The 22,412-nt window shown below is 31.5% G+C and overlaps 1 protein-coding gene, 1 long non-coding RNA gene and 1 pseudogene across 5 annotated transcripts; 1 reads left to right on the forward strand and 2 right to left on the reverse strand.

Moving 5' to 3' along the window:
- Window positions 1-4,762: 4,762 nt before the first annotated feature.
- LOC149886487 (uncharacterized) lies at window positions 4,763-11,109 on the reverse strand. 4 transcript variants are annotated; one of them, XR_016454404.1, is made up of 5 exons: window positions 10,962-11,099; window positions 6,530-6,591; window positions 5,846-6,028; window positions 5,417-5,606; window positions 4,769-4,945 (listed from the first exon to the last, which is right to left on the reverse strand). It is a non-coding gene; the product is annotated as an uncharacterized LOC149886487 (long non-coding RNA). The 4 variants fall into 4 exon arrangements; XR_016454402.1 differs by having other exon boundaries at window positions 10,814-11,099; XR_016454403.1 differs by having other exon boundaries at window positions 4,763-4,945; window positions 5,846-6,591; window positions 10,962-11,109.
- A 1,251-nt stretch (window positions 11,110-12,360) lies between these two features.
- Window positions 12,361-21,273, reverse strand: LOC149886488 (uncharacterized). Its single transcript, XM_090094078.1, has 5 exons — window positions 21,227-21,273; window positions 13,559-16,564; window positions 13,239-13,304; window positions 12,923-12,979; window positions 12,361-12,766 (listed from the first exon to the last, which is right to left on the reverse strand). The coding sequence occupies exons 2-5, from the start codon at window positions 16,533-16,535 to the stop codon at window positions 12,447-12,449; spliced, it is 3,420 nt and encodes a 1,139-aa protein (XP_089950204.1). The 5' UTR covers window positions 16,536-16,564; window positions 21,227-21,273; the 3' UTR covers window positions 12,361-12,446.
- On the forward strand, window positions 18,893-19,858 carry LOC149886489 (uncharacterized; annotated as a pseudogene).
- Window positions 21,274-22,412: the final 1,139 nt, after the last annotated feature.

Below are 22,412 nucleotides of genomic sequence, written 5' to 3' on the forward strand. Positions count from 1 at the left end.
ATTTGCGTAAACAGAGATAAATTAGAACGCAAAAGTGCATAAAAAGCCTCCCTACTTTGTTTTAGAAACTTTGTAAATTCGTGTACTATCTCAATGGATTAAGGTATTTTTCGAAAGTTTTTTAAAAGCATAAATAGCGTAGTCTTCCTCTTTTAAATCTAGCTTATGTCTAAGGCAGTTTTTGAATAGATTTTCAAAGAAAGGTTAGCGTAGTTTTCCACTTTTAAGTTTAGCTTATGTACCTTGACAAAAAAACACACAAAAAGACAAGATAAAATATCAGATAAACGTAAAATAAAATATAAATGAAACTAAAGTTAGGCTGCAGAAAACACCAACAACTTAATAATCTACTAGGCATGTTTAAGTTGAATTAAGTAAAGTCCTTTGCGCAAATTTGGGTAAAAAAGAGAGTAAAAATCCATAAAAAGCCTCGATACTTTGCTGAATAAGAAGATGACTATATGCAACTTTTTAAAATCGTGAGCTATCTACATCGATTTAGATCCTTTTTGAGTACTTTTTCAAAGAAAGGTTAGCGTAGCTTTCCTCTTTTAACATTAGCTTATGTAGCTTGACATCACAGAACACAAAACTAACAAAGGCAAGATAAAATATAAGGTAAACGCAATATAAAATAAATATGAAACTAAAGTTAGGCTGCATAAAATAAACGGGTAACAATACTCTTCTATGTATGTTTACATTGAGTTAAATAAAATCCTTTGCGCAAATATAGGTATGTTAGAGAATAAAAGTGCATAAAAAGCCTCAGTACTTTGCTGTAGAAGAAGTGGATGAGTAGATACAATTTTTTAAATTTGTGTGCTATCTCTACCGAATAAGGTAGTTTTCGAGAGTTTTTTCAAAGCAAAATTAGCGTAGTGTTCCTCTTTTAAATCTAGATTATCTCAAAAATAGATTTCGAATAGTTTTTCAAAGAAAGGTTAGCGCAGCTATCCTCTTTTAACATTAGCTTATGTAGCTTGACTTCACAGAACACAAAAAGATAAAATAAAATATAAGACTAACGTAAAATGAAAAATAGATGTAGCTAAAGTTAGGCTGCATAAAAAGCCAACAACATAATAATCTACTAGGCATGTTTACATTAAATTAAATAAAATCCTATGCGCAAATATAGGTATGTTAGAGAGAAAAAGCCTCGCTACTTTGTTAAAGGTAGTTTTTGAATAGTTTTTCAAAGAAAGGTTAGCGTAGTTTTCCTCTTTAAAGTTTAGTTTATGTAGCTTGATATCACAAAACACAAAACTCAAAAAAGAAAGGTAAGGTAAAAGTTAATCGTAAAATAAAATATAGGTGAAATAATTGTTAGGCTGCATAAAAGAAAAAAAAAATCATAGCATAATAATCTTCTATATATGCTTGGATTGAATTAAATGAATTCCTTTGCGTAAAGATAAGCAAACTAGTGAGAAAAAGTGCATAAAAAGCATCGCTACTTTGCTGCAGAAGAAGTGGATGACTATATGCAACTTTTTAAAATTGTGTGCTATCTCTATCGATTAAGGTGGTTTTCGAAAGTTTTTTCAAAGCAAAAATAGCGTAGTTTTCCTCTTTTAAATCTAGCTTTTGTCTAGGGTAGTTTTTGAATAGATTTTTAAAGAAAAGTTAGCGTAGCATTCCTCTTTTAAGTTTAGCTTAAAATTCTTGGCATCACAAAACACAAAATTCAAATAGATAAGATAAAATATAAGATAAACCTAAAACATAATATAAATGAAACTAAAGATAATCTGCATAAAAAACTAACAACATAATAATCTACTAGGCATGTTTAAATTGAATTATATAAAATCCTTTGCGTAAATATAGGTATGTTAGTAAAAAAGCATTAAAAGCCTCGCAACTTTGTTAAAGGTAGTTTTTGAATAGTTTTTCAAAGAAAGTTTAGCGTAGTTTTCCTCTTTTATGTTTAGATTATGTAGCTTGACATCACAAAACAAAAAGCTCAAAAAGACAAAATAAAATATAAGATAAACGTAAAATATAGTTGAAACAAAGCTTACACTGCATAATAAACAAACAACATAATTATCTACTAGGCATGTTTAAGTTGAACTAAATAAATTCCTTTGCGCAAATATGGGAAAGTTAGACAGTAAAAATCCATAAAAAGCCTCGATACTTTGCTGAAGAAGATGACTATATGCAACTTTTTAAAATCGTGAGCTATCTATATCGATTTAGGTCCTTTTTGAGTACTTTTTCAATGAAAAGTTAGCGCAGTTTTCCTCTTTTAAGATTAGATTAATTATTAGACATAATAAAACACAAAACTAACAAAGACAAGATAAAATATAAGGTAGTTTTCGAAAGTTTTTTCAAAGCAAAATTAGCGTAGTGTTCCTCTTTTAAATCTAGATTATCTCAAAGGTAGATTTTGAATAGTTTTTCAAAGAAAAGTTAGCGTAGCTTTCCTCTTTTAACATTAGCTTATGTAGCTTGACATCACAGAACACAAAAACATAAAATAAAATATAAGACAAATAGATGTAGCTAAAGTTAGGCTGCATAAAAAACCAACAACATAAAATATCTACTAGGCATGTTTAAATTGAATTAAATAAAATCCTTTGCACAAAAATAGAGAGTAAAATGCATAATGTTAGAGAGTAAAAGTGCATAGAAAGCCTCGCTACTTTGCTGTAGAAGAAGTGGATGACTAGATACACTTTTTTAAATTTGTGTGCTATCTCTATCGAATAAGGTAGTTTTCGAGAGTTTTTTCAAAGCAAAATTAGCGTAGTGCTCCTCTTTTAAATCTAGATTATCTCAAAAATAGATTTCGAACAGTTTTTCAAAGAAAGGTTAGCGTAGCTTTCCTCTTTTAACATTAGCTTATGTAGCTTGACATCACAGAACACAAAAAGATAAAATAAAATATAAGACAAACGTAAAATGAAAAATAGATGTAGCTTAAATTAGACTGCATAAAAAACCAACAACATAATAATCTAACAGGTATGTTTAAGTTGAATTAAATAAAACCCTCTGCGCAAATATAGGTATGCTAGAGAGTAAAAAGGCATAAAAAGCCTCGCTACTTTGTTAAAGGTAGTTTTTGAATAGTTTTTCAAAGACAGGTTAGCGTAAATTTCCTCTTTAAAGTTTAGGTTATGTAGTTTGACATCACAAAATATAAAACTCAAAAAGACAAGATAAAATATAAGATAAACGCAAAATAAAATATAGATGAAACTAAAGTTAGGCTGCATAAAAAACCAACAACATAATAATCTACTAGGCATGTTTAAATTGAATTAAATAAAATCCTTTGCGCAAAAATAGCTATGTTAGAGAGTAAAAGTGCATAGAAAGCCTTGCTACTTTGGTGTAAAAGAAGTGGATGACTAGATACAACATTTTAAAATCGTGTGCTATCTCTATCGATTAAGGTAGTTTTCGAAAGTTTTTTCAAAGCAAAAATAGCGTAGTCTTCCTCTTTTAAATCTAGATTATGTTAAGGTAGTTTTTGAACAGTTTTTCAAAGAAAGATTAGCGTAGCTTTCCTCTTTTAACATTAGCTTATGTAGCTTGACATCACAAAACACAAAACTCAAAAAGACAAAATAAAATATAAGATAAACGTAAAATAAAATGTAGATGAAGCTAAAGTTAGGCTGCATAAAATAAACGGGTAAAAATATTTTTCTATGTATATTTACATTGAGTGAAATAAAATCCTCTGCGCAAATATAGGTATGTTAGAGAGTAAAAGTGCATAAAAAGCCTCGCTACTTTGTTAAAGGTTGTTTTTGAATAGTTTTTCAAAAAAAGGTTAGCGTAGTTTTCCTTTTTTAACATTAGCTTATGTAGCTTGACATCACAAAACACAAAACTCAAAAAGACAAAATAAAATATAAGATAAACGTAAAATAAAATACAGATGAAGCTAAAGTTAGGCTGCATAAAATAAACGGGTAACAATATTTTTCTATGTATGTTTACATTGAGTTAAATAAAATCCTCTGCGCAAATATAGGTATGTTAGAGAGTAAAAGTGCATAAAAAGCCTCGCTACCCAGTAAACATCGAACAATTGGTAAGTAGTTGGCCCGATCCTAATAACCAACTATTAGCTACAGTTGGGCCAACAGTCGGCTATTTAGTTGGTACCGTGAAAAAAACGTAACGCTTTTACCAACACTTAGCCAACTGTTTATAAACAATTGTTTGCCGTTAACGGCCCAACAGTAATAAAACAGTTGGCTAACAGTTGGCACCATTACCGGCCCAACTATATGATTTTTTTTCGCGATTTTTTAAATTCGCTTTTGCGCTTAAATTGAAAGTGCAAAAGTTATAAACCATGTTTTGAATATTGCTTAATAACAAAGTATAACTTTGCTTTTTAATATTTAATTTTCTATTTAATAGTGATTGTTTGTATATCATATTTTACCAGTCAAACAGTACCACTTTCCACACAAAATATTGTATTATTTATAGATAACTTAGTTGAATACACAAAATGAACAAATTTTTTATCATTACACTTTTATTTCCAGACCATTAAAGAAAAATATTTACAATATTTATATTTATAAAAAACAAATATTCTATTATTGTAGTTAATGTTATTAAAGGTTTGAAATTAATATTGGCAGCTTTAATTAAAAACAATATTTTAAAACACTAGTATTTAAAAACATGGCGATTTCTTAGATAATTATTAATAATAATTAAGAAAAATTAGAATTATAAATAAAATCAAGATAAATAAACTTTTATAAATTTGCAAAATAAAATGATAGCTAAATATTCTTTTCATTGATTAACAGCAACTGATCTTTTATAACCTTGCTTTTCGTATGTCTATTTATTCGCCCATCTCCTTGATCAATTGCGCCCTGAAACCATCTTGAAATGATCGGGTAAATATCTTTATCCTTGGAATTAAGATACTGAATTCTTACTGTTGCTAAAAGAATAAAATGAAAATAAATTTTAAAACTTAATTTAGTTTTTGTTTAAATATAAATTATTTTTAAGTTGTTTTTAAGCTCTTATACGTATACTTTGCAAATCGAGAATTACATTAACTGGTTAGCAGTTTTAAAAATATGTGCATATGATAACCGAGAGCAATTAGCTTATAGGTTCAAGAAAAACTTCTATATGTTCTTTAAGAATCATATAGTTGAATACAAATAAATCATGGTTTATATTGGCAATTAACGTCTCTAGTTAAAAATAAAGTACGGCATTGATAAGTTCAAGTCACCAAGGGAGAATATAATATCTTACAAACTTACAACTAATGACAACACTGGTAATTGTCATAAGTACTAGCATATTATATTCTTTCTTAGTGTTGTAAACATATTTTTGTAAATATAATAATACAGTTGACTTTAATAGACTAAAAATTTACATAACTAGTAATACTTACATAGTAACCACTTTAACACAAAATGATAACATCGCAACTTAATCTTGCCCATTCCAGTAGCTATCATCTTACTTGAAGATCCGTTTAGATTACATAAAATGCTAAAATTTTTAGAAAACATGGCTCCCAACACACATCGTATGTATTTTGGACGTTCAACTTAACCGCCAATAGAACGCAGATATTCGACCTAAAAACAAATAATGCTACATATTACAAATTTTTTTATTTAAATTATTTTTTCAAAGGTAAATGAAAATGTAATGCGGTATAATATAACTAAGATATTATTAAATTACCTTTGATAAATTACAATTATAAGACTTATAAAAAAACTTATCTTTGATCTTATAAAATAATAATTACTAGTTTAAACTCAACCTGTAGACTGCTACAAACATTATAATATAGAAAATAATTTCAAATTACATAGAGAGCCAGCTCAGATTTCATCTGTAGCATAAGGTTAATCCTTTCCAAATCTTCCTTACTTTCCATTGGAAGGCCAGGGGGAACAACAATGTCTTCCTTAATCCAAAAAACTTTCAACCTCTAAAAACTTTTTTTTTTGCTCCAGTTCTGTTAATCTTAACTCCAAAGCTGCTAACTTCTCTATAAAATACTTAAATAATTAAATAATATTTCATTGCATTTGAATCTTATTGGAAAACTGGTTTCAAAAACACAATCTAGTTATTAACTTGAAGACATACATGTATGAAGGTGTTATGGAACTCAAATATTTGGAGTTAAAGTTTTAAATATTTATGTTATTTATCCCTGTAGGTAAATTGATTGCTGTAAAAATGGTATTCTAGCACATTTTTGTGTTGTGTTATTAAGGTCACGGGAAAGAGCATTATTTAAAACCTTTATCTGCATTACAAAGTAGAAATGTGTATTTTTGTAACATGAAATATGTATTTTTTTAAAGCCTTCATCCATATATGACTTTAATTAAAACACAATTTTTTTTTTTACAAAAAATATAAATAGTTTTCTTTTGTCAATACATGTCAGCATCATAATCAATGTATGTATGCGTAACACATATACAATGTATAACAAGTAGTAAAACAAAAAAAAACAACAAACAAATAGTTTATTCGAAACCTTTCTTTACTGATCCCCAAAATTTTGAATAGTTTTCTCATAGTTTTTAGAAGTCGGTGTCCCTTTTAATAAAATGCTACAATTATATGCATTATATGAATATGTATATATATACACACACATACACACACACACACACACACACACACACACACACACACACACACACACACATTAGAATATAACAACTTTTACACATGCATGTTATATACAGGATGTCTGCCAATATTTTAAGGTGGATTTCCCTGACTTTTCCCTCATATTTTCCTGATCTTCTACCTGTTTTCCTTGATTTAATTTAAAGTTACCCAAATTCAACTTCACAAAAATTGACCTAGAGTTGTTTAGAAAAATGCTCTTCAACTGCAAAAATGTAAACAATAATACAACCCACAATAAATGTATCAAGTATTGATACTTTTAATATGGGTTGTATTATTGTTTACATTTTTGCATGTGAAGATTCAAGATTCGCTTGATGCAAGAGAAGTTCATAAAACTATTTGCCAAATAAACTTTTATATTACATGTACTATATACAACTTATTTAAGTTATGTAAGTTTGATGAAGAGCCATTTTCCCTGATTTCTCCCTGATTTTTCTAAAATTCAACCTAATTTCCTAGATTTTTTGCAGATATCTGATTTCCCTGACTTTTCCCTGATTTTACCTGATCTGGCAGACACCCTGTGTGTGTGTGTGTGTGTGTGTGTGTGTGTGTGTGTGTGTCTATATATATATATATATATATATATATATATATATATATATATATATATATATATATATATATATATATATATATATATATATATATACATATACATATATATGTATATTTTTTTTTTTTTTTTTTTTTTTATTTTTTATTTTTTTTATTTTTTTGTTCTTTAATCTTTATAAACTCGTAATATATAATACAATCTTTACAGTTTAAGTATAGTTAAAAAAGAGAAAAAAATCACAAGATTACGTTATAACAAATATTATATGAAATAAAACTGTAAAGTGTTAGAGATTACTTCAAAGAACGCGGGAAACTTGCAGAAGACCGATGGTCTTGTCATCAAGAAACCGCTTTGCGTTATTAATATTTTTGGATACTTCAATTTAAAATAAATTTTTATTTAAAAAATTATGTCATCAGTTTCGACAGAATGAAAGTAAAAATGCAAAAAACAAAGAATGCAGACAAAACAAAAAAAAAAAAAGAAAAAAAAAAAAAAAACAAAAAAAAAATTTTTTTTTTTTTTTTTTTTTTTTTTAATTTTTTAATTTTATTACAATACACATAAATATAAGTAGGTACACGATTTGCTAAATAGGTAATATAAAGTCGTTTTTTAATATATAGTGTTGATAAATAAAAATTTATTTATTTATTAGTGTTGATAAATAATATAATTTATTACTGTTGTTGTTGTTGTTTGTTTTTGAGTTATTTACAGTTTTTAGAGTTATTAGAGTTGATATTGGTTTCGGAACAAAGTTAGTTTTATATATAGTTTTGAATGTTTTAGGCTTAATAAAAGTTCATAAAGTTGTTAGTGTTTAAAATAAGATCTTTTAATAATGTTTTCAGAGTATTTAAGTTATTCGATTTTTCCAGTTGGGTATTTTTGGATACTAATTTGTTATATAGACAAGGACCACGGTACGAAATAGAAAAGCGCGAGAGATTAGTTTTTTTGAAAGGTACTTTGAAGTTTCCCGTTCCTCTGGTATGGTATCTATTGTTGCTATTTTGAAAGAAACTCTTTGAAAAGTGAGAAGGAACAAGTCCAAGTTTATATTTGAGCATAAATAACAAATTTTGGAATATATTGATTTGATATACATTTAATGCTTTCAAATTTTTTAATAGTGGCTCAGCATGCGAGAGTCTATCCTTATTAAAAACTATTCTTGCAGCATGTTTTTGTTTTCGATATAATGTGGTTAGTTTGGATCTATGTGTACTCGCCCATGCAACATTAGCGTATATGTAGTAGCTTTGTATGAACGAGAAGTATAAGAACTTTAAATTATCAGGAGACAGTATAGAACTTGCTTTGTAAAGGATACCAATGTTTTTTGATATTTTAGTATTTAAAATATCTATATGTGATTTCCAAGAGATGTTCTCATCAATAAGTATCCCTAGAAATTTAGTTGCTCGGGTTCTCTCTATTTCTTTATTATCTATATTTAACGAAGGTAAATCGGAAGGTATTTTTATAAAGTTAGGATGAAAAAGAATGTATTTGGTTTTTTCTGTGTTTAGCGATAATTTGTTAGATTTTAACCAACTGTTTATTTTTTCAAGTTCAGTATTTGTAGTTTCATAAAGTTCTGTAATAGATGAGGATGCATAAAATAAATTAGTGTCGTCTGCGAACATTATGACATCCAATTTACTCGAGGCTTTAGGAAGATCGTTTATGTATATTAAAAACAAAAGAGGTGCAAGAATGGAACCTTGGGGGACACCGTATTTTATTTTGAGTAATTTTGAAGCTTTTTTTTTATGAGCAATAACGCATTGTTTTCTGTCTAGTAAAAAATTTTTGAACCAGTTTAGTGCAACACCTTTTATCCCATATTTTTCCATTTTCCTAATTAAAATAGCGTGATCTACTGTGTCAAACGCCTTAGATAAATCAACAAAGACTCCAAGGACGTATTTTTTGTTTTCAAAGGAGTTATTTATATTATTAATAAGATCTAGAATTGCGTGTTCGGTTGAATGTTGCTTTTGGAAGCCAAACTGTTTTTCATTTAGGATTTTGTTATTTGTTAGATATTTATACAGTTTATTGTATATTACTCTCTCCAAAAGTTTTGAAAATACAGGTAGAACTGAGATTGGTCTGTAGTTATTTAGTGTAAATGAATCTCCGGTTTTTAATATTGGTATTACCTTAGCTATTTTTAATTTATTCGGTACAGATCCTGTAATAATTGAAGATTTAAATATTTCATATATTGGTTGTTTTATCACTGAAAACACATTTACAACTATATAGCTACAAATGTCGTCTATCCCAGGAGCCTTATACGTCTTAAGTGAGTTTTTTGCAATTTCTAGTTCTTCATGGTTTAGTCCAGAGAAAATATTTAAACAGAGATGTTGGTTTGTGATATAGGTTTCGAAGGAAATATCAGGGCATTGAATTTTTGAAGCCATGTTAGGGCCTATGTTTGCAAAAAAGCTATTAAAGTTTTCAGCGATAGAATTTTTGTCGATATATTCAGTTTCATTAACGATAATTTTATCAGGTAAATCATTTGATTTTGTATGGTTTTTACCTATTATTTCTTTCAATATGTTCCAGGTTTTTTTAATATCACCTTTGCTTTTTTGTAGTTGTTTTGAATAATATATTTTTTTAGAATTCTTTCTGATTTTTTCAAACAGATTTTTGTATTCCTTGTATGTAGTTAAGTTAGTTTCATTTCTGTTTTTTAAAAACTTGATATATAATTTTTGTTTTGTTTTTGATGATTTTCTAATCCCGTTAGTTATCCATGGGCAGTTTAAATGTTTTAACTTTATTTCTTTCTCTTCAACAGGGAAATGTTTAATGTAGTGGTCTAGAAAAATATTAATAAACAAATTGTATGCGGAGTTTGTGTGTCCAAGGTTACATTCTTGATATACATACATACATACATACATACATACATACATACATACATACATACATACATACATACATACATACATACATACATACATACATACATACATACATACATACATACATACATACATACATACATACATACATACATACATACATACATACATACATACATACATACATACATACATACATACATACATACATACATACATACATACATACATACATACATACATACATACATACATACATACATACATACCTACGTACGTACGTACGTACGTACGTACGTACGTACGTACGTACGTACGTACATACATACATACATACATACATACATACATACATACATACATACATACATACATACATACATACATACATACATACATACATACATACATACATACATACATACATACATACATACATATATACATATACATACAGAAAAATACACACATAAACATACTACTATACACGCACATATACATTTTAGCTGTATTTTAACTTTTAATAATAGTTAAAATAGAGCTAAAATGTTTAATACAAATACAACAATGGTGTCATCATAAAAATAAATTAAAAACTCAACCAATGTCAAAAATTATATCTGAATATGTAACTAATGGATAAATGTAAAATATTTGTACTTACCAGCGTAACGGTTATATTAAGAGGTGTAGGAGAGTTTGAGTTTAAAAGTTTAATTAAGGGGTAAAAAAAGCGTTTGAAAGAAAAGATATGATAAAAAGCTTCACTTTGACCATGCGACTAATTATTAAAATACATTTATAAAACTTACGGTAAACTTTTACGATTCAAAAACACGCGGTACACAGTCGGTTAATGGTTGGCAAGAAATGCCAACAGTTAGCCAACTATAGCCAATACTGGCCCGTCAGTTGGACCAACTAAAGCGTGTTTACTGGGTACTTTGTTAAAGGTAGTTTTTGAATAGTTTTTCAAAAATAGGTTAGCGTAGTTTTCCTCTTTAAAGTTTAGCTTATGTATCTTGACATCACAAAATACAAAACTCAAAAAGACAAGATAAAATATAAGATAAACGCAAAATAAAATATAGATGAAACTAAAGTTAGGCTGCATAAAAAACTAACAACATAATATTCTACTAGCCTAGTTTCCTCTTTTAAGTTTAGATTATGTAGCTTGACATCACAAAACACAAAAAGGCAAGACAAAATACAAGGTAAACGTAAAATAAAGTAGAAGTGAAACAAAAATTAGGTTGCATAAATACAAAAACTGCATTTCCAAAAATAGAATTTGTTGTCTAGAAATACCTTTTAAAGTTTGTTTCTTTCGTCTATTGACTTAGTGAATCGCGATCTGGTTTTTCTTAGGCGCGCTTGTTTCTTAGTTGTTTTTTTTTGTAAAGAAACTTTATTCAGACGTTTTTTTTACGCAACTCCTTTAACATTATTTTTAACAAAGTATTCTTTTATACGTGTTTACATTGAAATAAAACCCTTTGCGTAAATAGAGATAAATTAGAGAGCAAAAGCCTCACTACTTTGCAGAAGAAGAATTGGATGGCAAGATACAACTTTTTAAATTCGTGTGCTTTCTCTTTTAAAGTACTTTTTGAATATTTTTTCAAAGAAAAGTTAGCGTAGTTTTCCTCTTTTAAGTTTAGCTTACGGAGCTTGACATCACAAAACGCAAAAACCAATAAGGCATGATAAAATACAAGATAAACGTAAAATAAAATAGAAGTGAAACAAAAGTTAGACTGCATAAAAAACAAACAAACAAAAAAAAACATAATATACTTCTACGTATGTTTACATTGAACTAAATAAAATCCTTTGTGTAAATATATGAAAAAATAGAGAGTAAGAGTTCATAAAAAAAGCCTCGCTATTTTGCTGAAGAAGAAATGGATGTCTAGATCTTTTAAAATAAGGAACTTTTTGATTTCTTTTTCCGAAAAATGGTTGGAGCAGTTTTCCTTTTTTAAATTTCACTTATGCAGTTTAACATCACAGAAAATATTAATTTGCTTTTTAACAAACTCTTAAAAACATCAGAAATAATTCTAAATGCAACTCTATTAAAAGTGTTAACAGAATAACAAGACGACTTTTTTTTTTTTTAAAGATAAAAAAAGTTTGAACTATCTTTAACTAAGAAATGTGAGAACAGTTTAACAGAACTTCTTGTTTATTATGTATTTAGCGAAACAGATAAATATATTTGCAAAAGCATAGAGAAAACAAACTACACAAAAGGCCCATCTTTATTGCCAAACTGAACAAACTTTTCTAAACTACATAAATGGTCTCACTATATTGCCATATTGAACAAACTTTTCTAAACTACCCTCTTTTTGAATTTTTAGCTTCATGTTTTTAATTTTGTCTTTAATATGGCTTCGGTAGGAGTACTTTTGCAAGACATGAATAAGCTTGTCACTGCTATGATTTGCCAAGATGCCAAGGTAATCTTTGTACGAGCAACTTGAGCTTACATCTGTAAACACGTCTTGCAAGATGTATGCCAACACCAAAGCTGCACATCGAGGAAAACTTCTGGTGTTGAACCATTCGTTGTGGCCAGGGCAAGCATTCAGCTTTTCAACTATTTCATCTAAAATTTTACAAACTCAAATCATAACACAAAGAGATTAAATCGAATATTCATTTGGTTCTGAAGCATGACAAGATTTATTTTGTTTTTTTATTTGTTTTTTTTGTTGACCTTATTGTTTGCACTGATAGCAACAACTGGTTTTTGAAAGATTACCTAATTGGCATTGGCTAACTTCTGCTTTGTTTTCCTTTGTTCTTGGCTGAGTTGATCCTGAAATAAAATAAAACCATGTTCATTTTTCTAATTCATAAAAACCATCAACAGTTTCTAAGTGTTAGAGATGATAACAAGCTGTGCATGATTTCTAACGGTGATGTTTCTAACTTCATCATTAGAAATCGGGTAGACACAACTTTCTAAAAGTGCACTTAGCAATTATGGCTAGTTTTTATTAACAGTTAACCATCTGAAATTGTGCAAGAAGAGGTTTGTGTTTATATATGTTTGTATAAATTAGGTTTTACATTACCGATGTGTTCTTGAGTGAAAGATGGCATTTCCAACTTGATTTTTTTTCTTCTTGGATCTTTTACTTCTAAAACATAATCAGTTTTAGTATCATTCACTTGTATAAACATTTCAGCAATCACAGAATTAGTCCTGCAACAAATACATACACACTTCTGTGTTGTTTATTTTTTTTTGTTTGTTTTTTTGATTGTTTTTTTTTTTTTTTTTTTTTTTTACAGCTTTAACAATAACAATAGGGCAAGGAGTTAATTTGGGCATTTTCATTTTTTGAAAGCGTGTTGAGATTTGCATAAAAATCAAAAATCAAAAAGAATTTACCTCTGGATGTACAAGCAAGACTTTGGCTAAATAGACTACCAACAGATTGAACAGCACCAGGTGAGGGCTGTTTTTCAAGAACAGTACCAGCATGTTGGACTGGAACAGCTGAAAGAAACAAACTGGGTTTGGCCATCGTTTGCTGACGAGCAACAAGATTAGGAGCCAGAGGAACAGAAAAGACCTCTTTTGAAGGATTAAAAACAACTTGCAGAGAAGGAGAAACAGGAACAGGTTTGGCAACCACTTGCTTATGAGCAGGTTCAAGAAGAGCAGGTTCAAGAAGAGCAGCTTCAGGAGGAGCATGGAAAACACGTGTGACAGCCATAAGATTATCTTGCTGTGAAGCAACATTAGACACTGTTTCCTGCAGAACAGAAAAGACCTCTTTTGAAGGACAGAAAGCGACTTGCTGAGAAGGAGAAGCAGAAACAGGTTTGGCAACCACTTGCTCATTAAAGTAAACTGGAGAAAGTTTTGCATGGTGTTCAATAAAATCCGGTACAGCAGGAAAAAATGTTAATGCAAGAGGAGAACAAGCTGTGCCAACAGGAACAGCTAGAGTCTGATCTACATCCATACAAACAGCTTGTTCATTAGGAACTAGTTGTGCAAGAGCAGGGGATAGTTCAAGAACTGGACCAGCGATTGTTTGTTCAGATGGAACAGACGAAACAGGAGTTGAGGTAGGTTCACACAAGAAATCTACGGCATGGTCGTTGCTATCCTCTAAAGGAACATTGTTTTCTACAGCTGGAGCAAACGGAACCACTGTGGTACAGCTGAAAGTAGCAGCACATTCTTCAGAGTCAGAACCGGAGTCTAAATCTTCCTGAAAGATGTCCTCAACCTCATGAAAACCGTACTCCTCTGCATTAGTTTGGAGCCAGTCCATCACATCCTTCTCCTTCTTTGGTGGTCTCTCAGACTTTTCAACAGTCAAAGACTCTATGACTCCGAAGGACTGTCCGATGCCCAGGGCAAAGCGCAACTCCTCTGCAGCGTTCCACTGGGACACATAAAAGCTATCCATTGTGTTCCTGCTGTGCTTCATGTAGAGTGTAGCAAACCGCTCGCGGTCTTCTTTGCTGTTGTTGGCAAAGTAAGTGGCTATCGAACCGCGAATGCAAGTGGGAGTAAGACGCTTCATGGGAATGTTTACTTGGCTTTTTCTGAAGCAGGACGTCAGGCAAGAGGTGATAGCAGAGGAACCCATTTGGTAAACAGGCACTCTAGTTGCACCGAGTGTCACACATTCGTCTTTGTTGGGTCTCATCGATGGAAAAAGGGGCCTGTAGCAGTCGCTCAACTCCAAAACAGTCTTGGTGTCTGCAGCCATGTAGTGAGAGTCGTTGACAAGAAGGTCTCTGTATCTCAGCAAATAAATATCGATCAACACTTTCAAGTCGTTCGGCACTAGAATGTTTTTGGCTCCGTACTTGTATGCTGTTTTGTAGCGCTCTTGCACAATGCAATATCCACACTCACTCTTCTCAGCAGCCATGTAGTCTCTAATGTTTAAAAGAGCAATGTTAGATTTTCTTAAACTGTTAATTACAGTGACAGAGAGCAGAAGATGGTTTCGTAGAGACACAGCATTGTCTCTAGTCGGTGTAAGAGACGGCTTTCTAATCGATTCCACCAACTCTCTTACGTATGCAGACTTGCCATATTCGGTCAGCAAACTGACATTGATGATGTTGATGCATTTTTTGCTTTTCACAAGGCTCCTCCTCAAAGAACGAAAGGGCCTCAGCACTTTTTGTAACTCCTCCACCTTGCAGCGCAAACGTCGGATGGCCTCATGAGAAAGTTCGAAATAGACGTTCCTGGCTTCACTGAAACGAAACAGGAGACAAAGGTAGACGAGGCGGTTGTACAACGTGTGACAAGACATGGCTTTTGTTTGGTCAAGTTCACTCAGCTTGGAATTGAGCTGAATGTTTTTAAAGTGCATGGAAAAGTATCTATCCTCCGAAATGTTGGAATTGGTGAGAGCGTTCGGGTGCAGCGTCAGCGTGCTGTCACAACATGTCAATATTTCAACAACTGCATTTTTGTAGATCTTTGCTTTTGACAAAGTGTTGTTGTTGGCTACCACAAGCCACTTTTCAAAATCTCTGAAGAGCTCATCTGCTGACTGGTAATAAAAGTGAAAAGCATCTTTGTCCAGCTGAAACAAAAGTCTCTTATCTTCTGTCAAGACGGAGGAGTTGGAAACCAAGTGCTTTAAGGAATTAAAATCAGAGTCTAGGACGGATTCGGTTTTCAGCTCTTTGTTTTCTACAGAGGTGCAGTGGTTTGCAGAAGGAGCCTCGGACGAACCAGCAACTGATGAGGGCAAGCTTAAAAGAGGATCAGAGGAAAGAACCGGAGAAGAAAAAGAGGAGGAAGACCCAGGAGCAGAGGATGCAGAGCCTGATGCAGACGCTTGTTCAGCTACTGGCTTAATACCAAAGAAGGCAGGTCGAATAAATTGGGGGACATAGAGCTTCTCGTTGTCGTACCGCTTTGCCTCTGCAATCTTTTGTTTGATCATCTTGGAATCGTAGAAATGAGTCTCTTTCAAGTGTATGTCCAGTCGGTCGTAATATTTCCAACATTGCAAACAGGGGTAAGGTTTTGGACAGCCGGACTTGCGTTCGAGACGAGCATGCTGAAACTTCCTGACCATTGCAGAGTAAAAGATGGAAGCTTCATCCAAAGTCCAAGAATGATCTTTTTTAGTCAAGTGTCTTTTAATGCTTGTGGACGAATGTTTGCACAAAGGCATCGGACAGCTAACAGCGTACCTCTTCTTGGTACCATAGAAAGGTACAACCCTGTTTACGGACCCACACGCTGCAACTATTGCGGCCCTGACTTTGTTTTTGAGCTTTAAGTCTCTCTGCTCTTGTGACTGCTTTCTTTTCTTTTTTTTCGCTTTAGAGTTCAGAGAAGGGGCAACAACAGTGTTGTTTTCTTGTGAAGAAGACATGTTCAGGTGTTTGTTTGCAACGGTTTAAGCTAAAAAAAGAAAACAGTTAGTGAGAGTTTTTTTCTTCTGCCTGCATCCCATCCTGGAATGTTCACAACTGCAGGGAAAAGCTGTGTTTTTTCGAATCATCTGCAAAAGAGAAAGAAGAAAGAAAAGAGAGCGACAAGAAGAAACAAAGTTTCCACTAGCAAATGAAGAAGAATGAGAGCAACTAGCATTAAATGCATGGTGGCAGCAGTGATTGCTATTATGAGAAGGAGAATGAGAAAAAAAAAAGGAAAGAAACATATAAATAAAGAGATGGAGTTTGAGAGGATCTCACAACCATATGACTCAAAGAAAGAAACTGTGTTGAAAAAAGGCAAGAGAGGGCAAATAGAACTTGCTAACCAGGACAAATGACAGACAAAACTACAACAGTAACAACTCTCATTCCAAGCATAATAACAACAGCATCAGCATCACTGACTCAGAGAGTGTTGACAAAACAAAACAGATTAAAAAAACAAGCAATGTGGCTGAACAGTAACAACAATCATTGCAAGCATAACAACAACAACAGCATCAGCATCAGCATCACTGACTCAGAGAGTGTTGGCAAAACAAAACAGATTAAAAAAACAAGCAATGTGGCTGAACAGTAACAACAATCATTGCATGTATAACAACAACAACAACAAAATCAGCAACAGCATCACTGACTCAGAGGGTATTGATAAAAAAACAAACAAAACCAAAAACAAAAAAAAAACAAATAAAAAAACAAATGAAAAAACAAATCAAGCAAAGTGGGTGAACAGAAACAACTCTTATTGCAAGCATAATAACAACAACAGCATCAGCATCAGCACCACTGACTCAGAGAGTGTTGACAAAATAAAATAGGTAATAAACAAGCATATTGGGTGAACAGTAACAACTCTCATTGCAAGCATAATAACAACAACAGCATCAGCATCAGCATCACTGACTCAAAGAGTATTAATAAAATAAAATAGATTATAAACAAACAAAGTGGGTGAACAGTAACAGCTCTCATTGAAAGCATAATAACAACAACAGCATCAGCACCAGCATCACTGACTCAGAGGATATTGATAAAACAAACAAACAAACAAACAAAAAAAAAACAAACAAAACAAGCAAAGTGGCTGAACAGTAACAGCTATCATTGCAAGTAAAATAACAACAACAGCATCAGCAACATCATCACTGACTCAGAGAGTGGTGATAAAATAAAACAGATTAAAAAACAAGCAAAGTGGCTGAACAGTAACAACTATAAATACAAGTAAAATAACAAAAGCAGCAACAGCATCACTAACTCACAGGGTGTTGATAAAAAAAAACAAAAAAACAACAAACAAACAAACAAAGCAAGCAAGCAAAGTGGGTGAACATTAACACTCATTGCAACTATGATAACACCAACAGCAACAGCATCAGTGACTCAAAGGGTGTTGATAAACAAAAACAAAAGCACAAACAAAACAAGCAAAGTGGGTGAACATTAACAACACTTATTGCAAGCATAATAACAACAACAGCATCAGCATCACTGACTCAGAGAGTGTTGATAAAACAAAATAGATTATAAACAAGCCAAGTTGGTGAACATTAACAAACACTCATTGCAACTATAATAAGAACAACAGCAACAGCATCACTGACACAAAGGGTGTTGATAAACAAAAACAAAAGCACAAGCAAAACAAGCAAAGTGGGTGAACATTAACAAACACTCATTGCAACTATAACAACAACAACAGCAACAGCATCACTGGCTCAAAGGGTGTTGATAAAATAAAGAAATAAAAACAAAACAAGCAAAGTGGGTGAACAGTAACAACTCCCATTGCAAGCATAATAACGACAACAGCAACAGCAACACCATCACTGACTCAGAGAGTGTTGATAAAATAAAATAGATTATAAACATGCCAAGTTGGTGAACATTAACAAACACTCATTGCATCTATAACAACGACTACAGCAACAGCATTACTTACTCAGAGAGTGTTGAGAAAAAAAAAAAACAAAAAAAAAAACAAAACATAACAGAAAACAAAAATACAAGCCAAGTGGGGGAACATTAAGGTGGTAGTACACCAATAAAAGTGAAAAAAAAATTTTTTTTTTACTTTTATAATTTAACCAATATAATCATCGTAGATTTCGAATTTTTATTTGATTTAGTTAAATAAAAAAAGCTTCACAAGTTAAAACTTGTTTATAATATATCGGTATAAAATATTTTTTATTTTCCACCTAGCAACGCTTTGTTTATTCCGTTGTTATGCGCTTCAGAAACAAGTTAAACCATAAAAAAAGCCATAAAATACTTACCTTGTCAACTCTTTTAAGTGCAAAGTTGTAGACTGCAACGACTTCTTGCTAATTAGTTTAGTATGATGGCTTTATTGACGTAATTCGCTTGTTGTTTCAAGCTACATTCAAACTTTATTATTTATGCTATGGTATATCTTTTATCTTTTTAAAGTAAAAATAATATGGGTGAATCAAAGAAAAAACAATTATCAAACAGAATATACAATATTAAAAAAGCAAAATTTCGTGGAAACATATATACAAAGATTTCTTCTTCAGAAACGAAAACTTTATCTTTTGTTAAATCTGCTACACATTCTGCTTCTTCAAAAAAGTTAAATATTGCTTCTTCAAAAAAGTTAAATATTGCTGATTTTCAAAGTACAGATTTTAACTTTGTTATGAACTTTAGTCTGTTGGAAAACGTTATATCGCTACTGAAATGCCCGAATTTATGTGAAGATAATGTTTATTTAATGTTTGATTCCTCCTAAAAGTATGGGTTAAGTATTGGTTTAAAAAAATGTTGTAACAGTTGCAATTGGAAAACTGAGTTTTTTTCATCTGCTACATTTTGTAAAATAAATTTAATTGAACAATAAGAGCCTAGTAAAAGCATATGTAGTGGACAAAAACCATTTGATATTAACACACGTGTCATTGTGGCTTTTCGTGAAATGGGTAAAGGGTTATCATCATCAGAAAAATTTTGTTGAATAATGAATATGAAGCCACCTATGAACAAAAAAAGCTACAATAAAACTTTATATAAACTTTTAGATGTTTATCAGGGTTTAGTTGACCAGAACATGAAAAATGCTGCTAATGAATTAATCCCTGCAGGTGAAACATCAAGAGACATTATGTGTAGCTTTGATGGTTCATGGCAAAAGCGCGGTTTTACTTCAAATAATCGAGTTGTTTCTGCAATTTCAGTTTAAAGTGGTTAATGTATTGACTTTCAAATAGAAACAAAAACATGCAAATTATGTTAATTGATAAGCTTAAAACAGTAGGTTGCAATCTACATAACTTTTGTCTTATAAATGACTCAAAGCGCATTTCTAAAGCAGAAAAACAATGTACAAGTATAGTGTAATAAGGATGCAAGAAACTAGGAGCTATACAAAAAGGTTTTTGTGATCAAAGCGAAACATTAGAAGGTGCAGTTTATGGAAGTGGGGAGTTTTGAACAATTTTTTTTTTGTTTTTATTTTTAAATTGAGTTTTTCTCAAAATCATCTTTTATAGCCTGGCGACGGAGATATTTTTAAAACCGATAACCGATTTGATCTGAAATTTGGCATACTTGTTTGTAACACATGTATTTGCAACCTCTACTAGAATTATGTTTACAGCTAATTGTGTTCTGCTTTTGTGAGTGATTTTGTGTTCTCAAATATCACCAAAACTTCCAAATATGACTAAAATGCATATATTTTGACTTTTTTTGCTCAAAATCCAAAACTTTTAGTGTATGTTGTAATTGCATAAGTAAAGGATCACAAGCCAAAATTTCAGTCCAAATTTATTTACGGTTGCTGAAAAAACCCTGTCGCCAGTTATTCATTTTTAGGCTTTTGTCTATCAATAATTATGCGCATAATTAATTTTTTTAAATTTTAAAGTTTTTACTTTTATTTTAATCATATTATATATGTTATGTACTATTATAGATTGAAAAAAAAGTTGAAATACAAGATTTTTTTTTAATGGTATACTACCACCTTAACAAACACTCATTGCAACTATAACAACAACAACAGCAACACCATCACTTACTCAGAGAGTGTTTATAAATAAAACAAAAAAACAAAAAACAAAAAACAAAAATACAAGCCAAGTGGGTGATTACTAACAGCAGCAACAAAAGTGTCTTTAGAAACAACAAACAAGTACAACAGCAACAACTGCTTTTACAGAGTATAACAACAACAACAACATGGCACTAACGACAACAAAAGGGTTGGAATAAAAACCTGTAGGCAAAAGGAGAGCTGCATTCAGACAAGATCGATTACAAAGAGGCTCTTCTTTGGGACAGAGGAGAAACTGCTTTTGAGGGACAGAGGGACTTTTGTTGTTGTTGTTGTTGTTGTTGTTGTTGTTGTTGTTGTTGTGCAGAAACCAACAAACTTTTATTGAACCGAATATAACCGAATATAACCGAAAGTCTTGTTTGCTTCTGTTTTGTGCCATCAAGAAGGGAAAACAAAACATCACAAAACAAACGAAGCAAACGAAACAAACAAACAAACAAACGAACGAAACAAACAAAAAAAAAAAAATTAAAAAAGTTAACAAACAAACAAACAAAAAAGCAAACAAACAAAAACAAATAAGAAAAACAGAAAACGCAGTACCGAAACCTCGCCATTTTTTATCCTTCCTCAAGCTTTCTCTGGGCGCCAAAGACCGAGAAAGTTGAGCAAACGTGACGTTGAGGGGGGGGAGGGGGTACTTAAGGACAGCAGACCGACCAATGGCACGCTTAGGAGAGACCCACGTGAATGCTACTTTTTCTTTCTATGTACGCTGGATCCGCTCAATGTCTGGAATTTCCAGCATTCACGTGTCATCACTCCAGCCACCAGATTGGCCCACACTTTGCACACTTTCAAGACTAGAAACTCACTTGTGCTCAATTTGAGCAAAAAAAAAAGCTAAGTCTCGCATGGCACGACAACTTTTAGAAAAGCAAACAAAGGCAAACGAAGAAAAAACAAAAACAAATAAACAAAAACAAAACCGAAAAGGGAGAGAGAGAGTGAGTCGACTCATTTCTCTCGACTGCCTTAAACGAGAAGTCTAAAACGTTTAAAAGTTGAAAACTAAGATTTTTAAATGAACTGCACCGAAAAAACTTTACGACAGTTTAGCTGGTTAAAAACGCAGAGGAAAACATTTTATAAAACTTAGGCGTTCTAGAGATGTCCTTTTTTGTTTTTGTTTTGTTCTTTTTTTATATTTTGGTTCGTTTCTGGTTTGTTTATTTTTTTTAAATTCTAGCGATCGAGCATGTTTGAACGGTTTCATCAACCATTTGGCGCACGTGCTCGAAAGCTAGAACTTTGATTGCTTTTGTTGTTGAGAATTGAGAATGTCCGAGCAGGTTTTTTTTATCGATTTCATCGCTTGTGGCGAGGCAAAATCAAAGCGCTTTTTGGACGAAAGAAAAAAGATTAAAGGAAAAAGTGAAGAAAAAAAATAATAAATAAATAAAATAATAAAAACAAAAACAAAACAAGAGGTTATGTGTCATAAACATTTTTTTTCTCACGCGATGACGTCTAGTTTTGTTACAGTAATTAAAATATGGTATCAAGTTTGTAATTTCTATCTTATTTTTAGTTACGGATAATTGCCAATTATGTCACGTTTAGGATACACAACGCTGTTTTCTTAATAGCAATATGATACAAGCAAGTTATAAAAAAAAATAATGTACACAAAAGTGGCACTAACAAATGAAAATGTAAAAAAAATTGTTTACCTTGATGCCAGACTCGCAGAGATGTTGTCGCTCGTTGCTATCGACTGCGAACAGCT

Source organism: Hydra viridissima, unplaced genomic scaffold (assembly GCF_058129835.1).
Source record: "Hydra viridissima isolate aposymbiotic clone 2 unplaced genomic scaffold, HvirCarnegie_v1 scaffold_7, whole genome shotgun sequence".
Classification (NCBI taxonomy): Eukaryota; Metazoa; Cnidaria; class Hydrozoa; order Anthoathecata; family Hydridae; genus Hydra; species Hydra viridissima.

Excerpts from the sequence above, each read along its gene's own strand:
- LOC149886488 (XM_090094078.1), bottom strand. The coding sequence starts at position 16,535 with ATGTCTTCTTCACAAGAAAACAACACTGTTGTTGCCCCTTCTCTGAAC. Across the intron at positions 13,305-13,558 it reads TCTTGCTTGTACATCCAGAG|AAGTAAAAGATCCAAGAAGA; the intron begins GTAAATTCTTTT and ends ATTATGTTTTAG. Across the intron at positions 12,980-13,238 it reads TTTCACTCAAGAACACATCG|GATCAACTCAGCCAAGAACA; the intron begins GTAATGTAAAAC and ends ATTTTATTTCAG.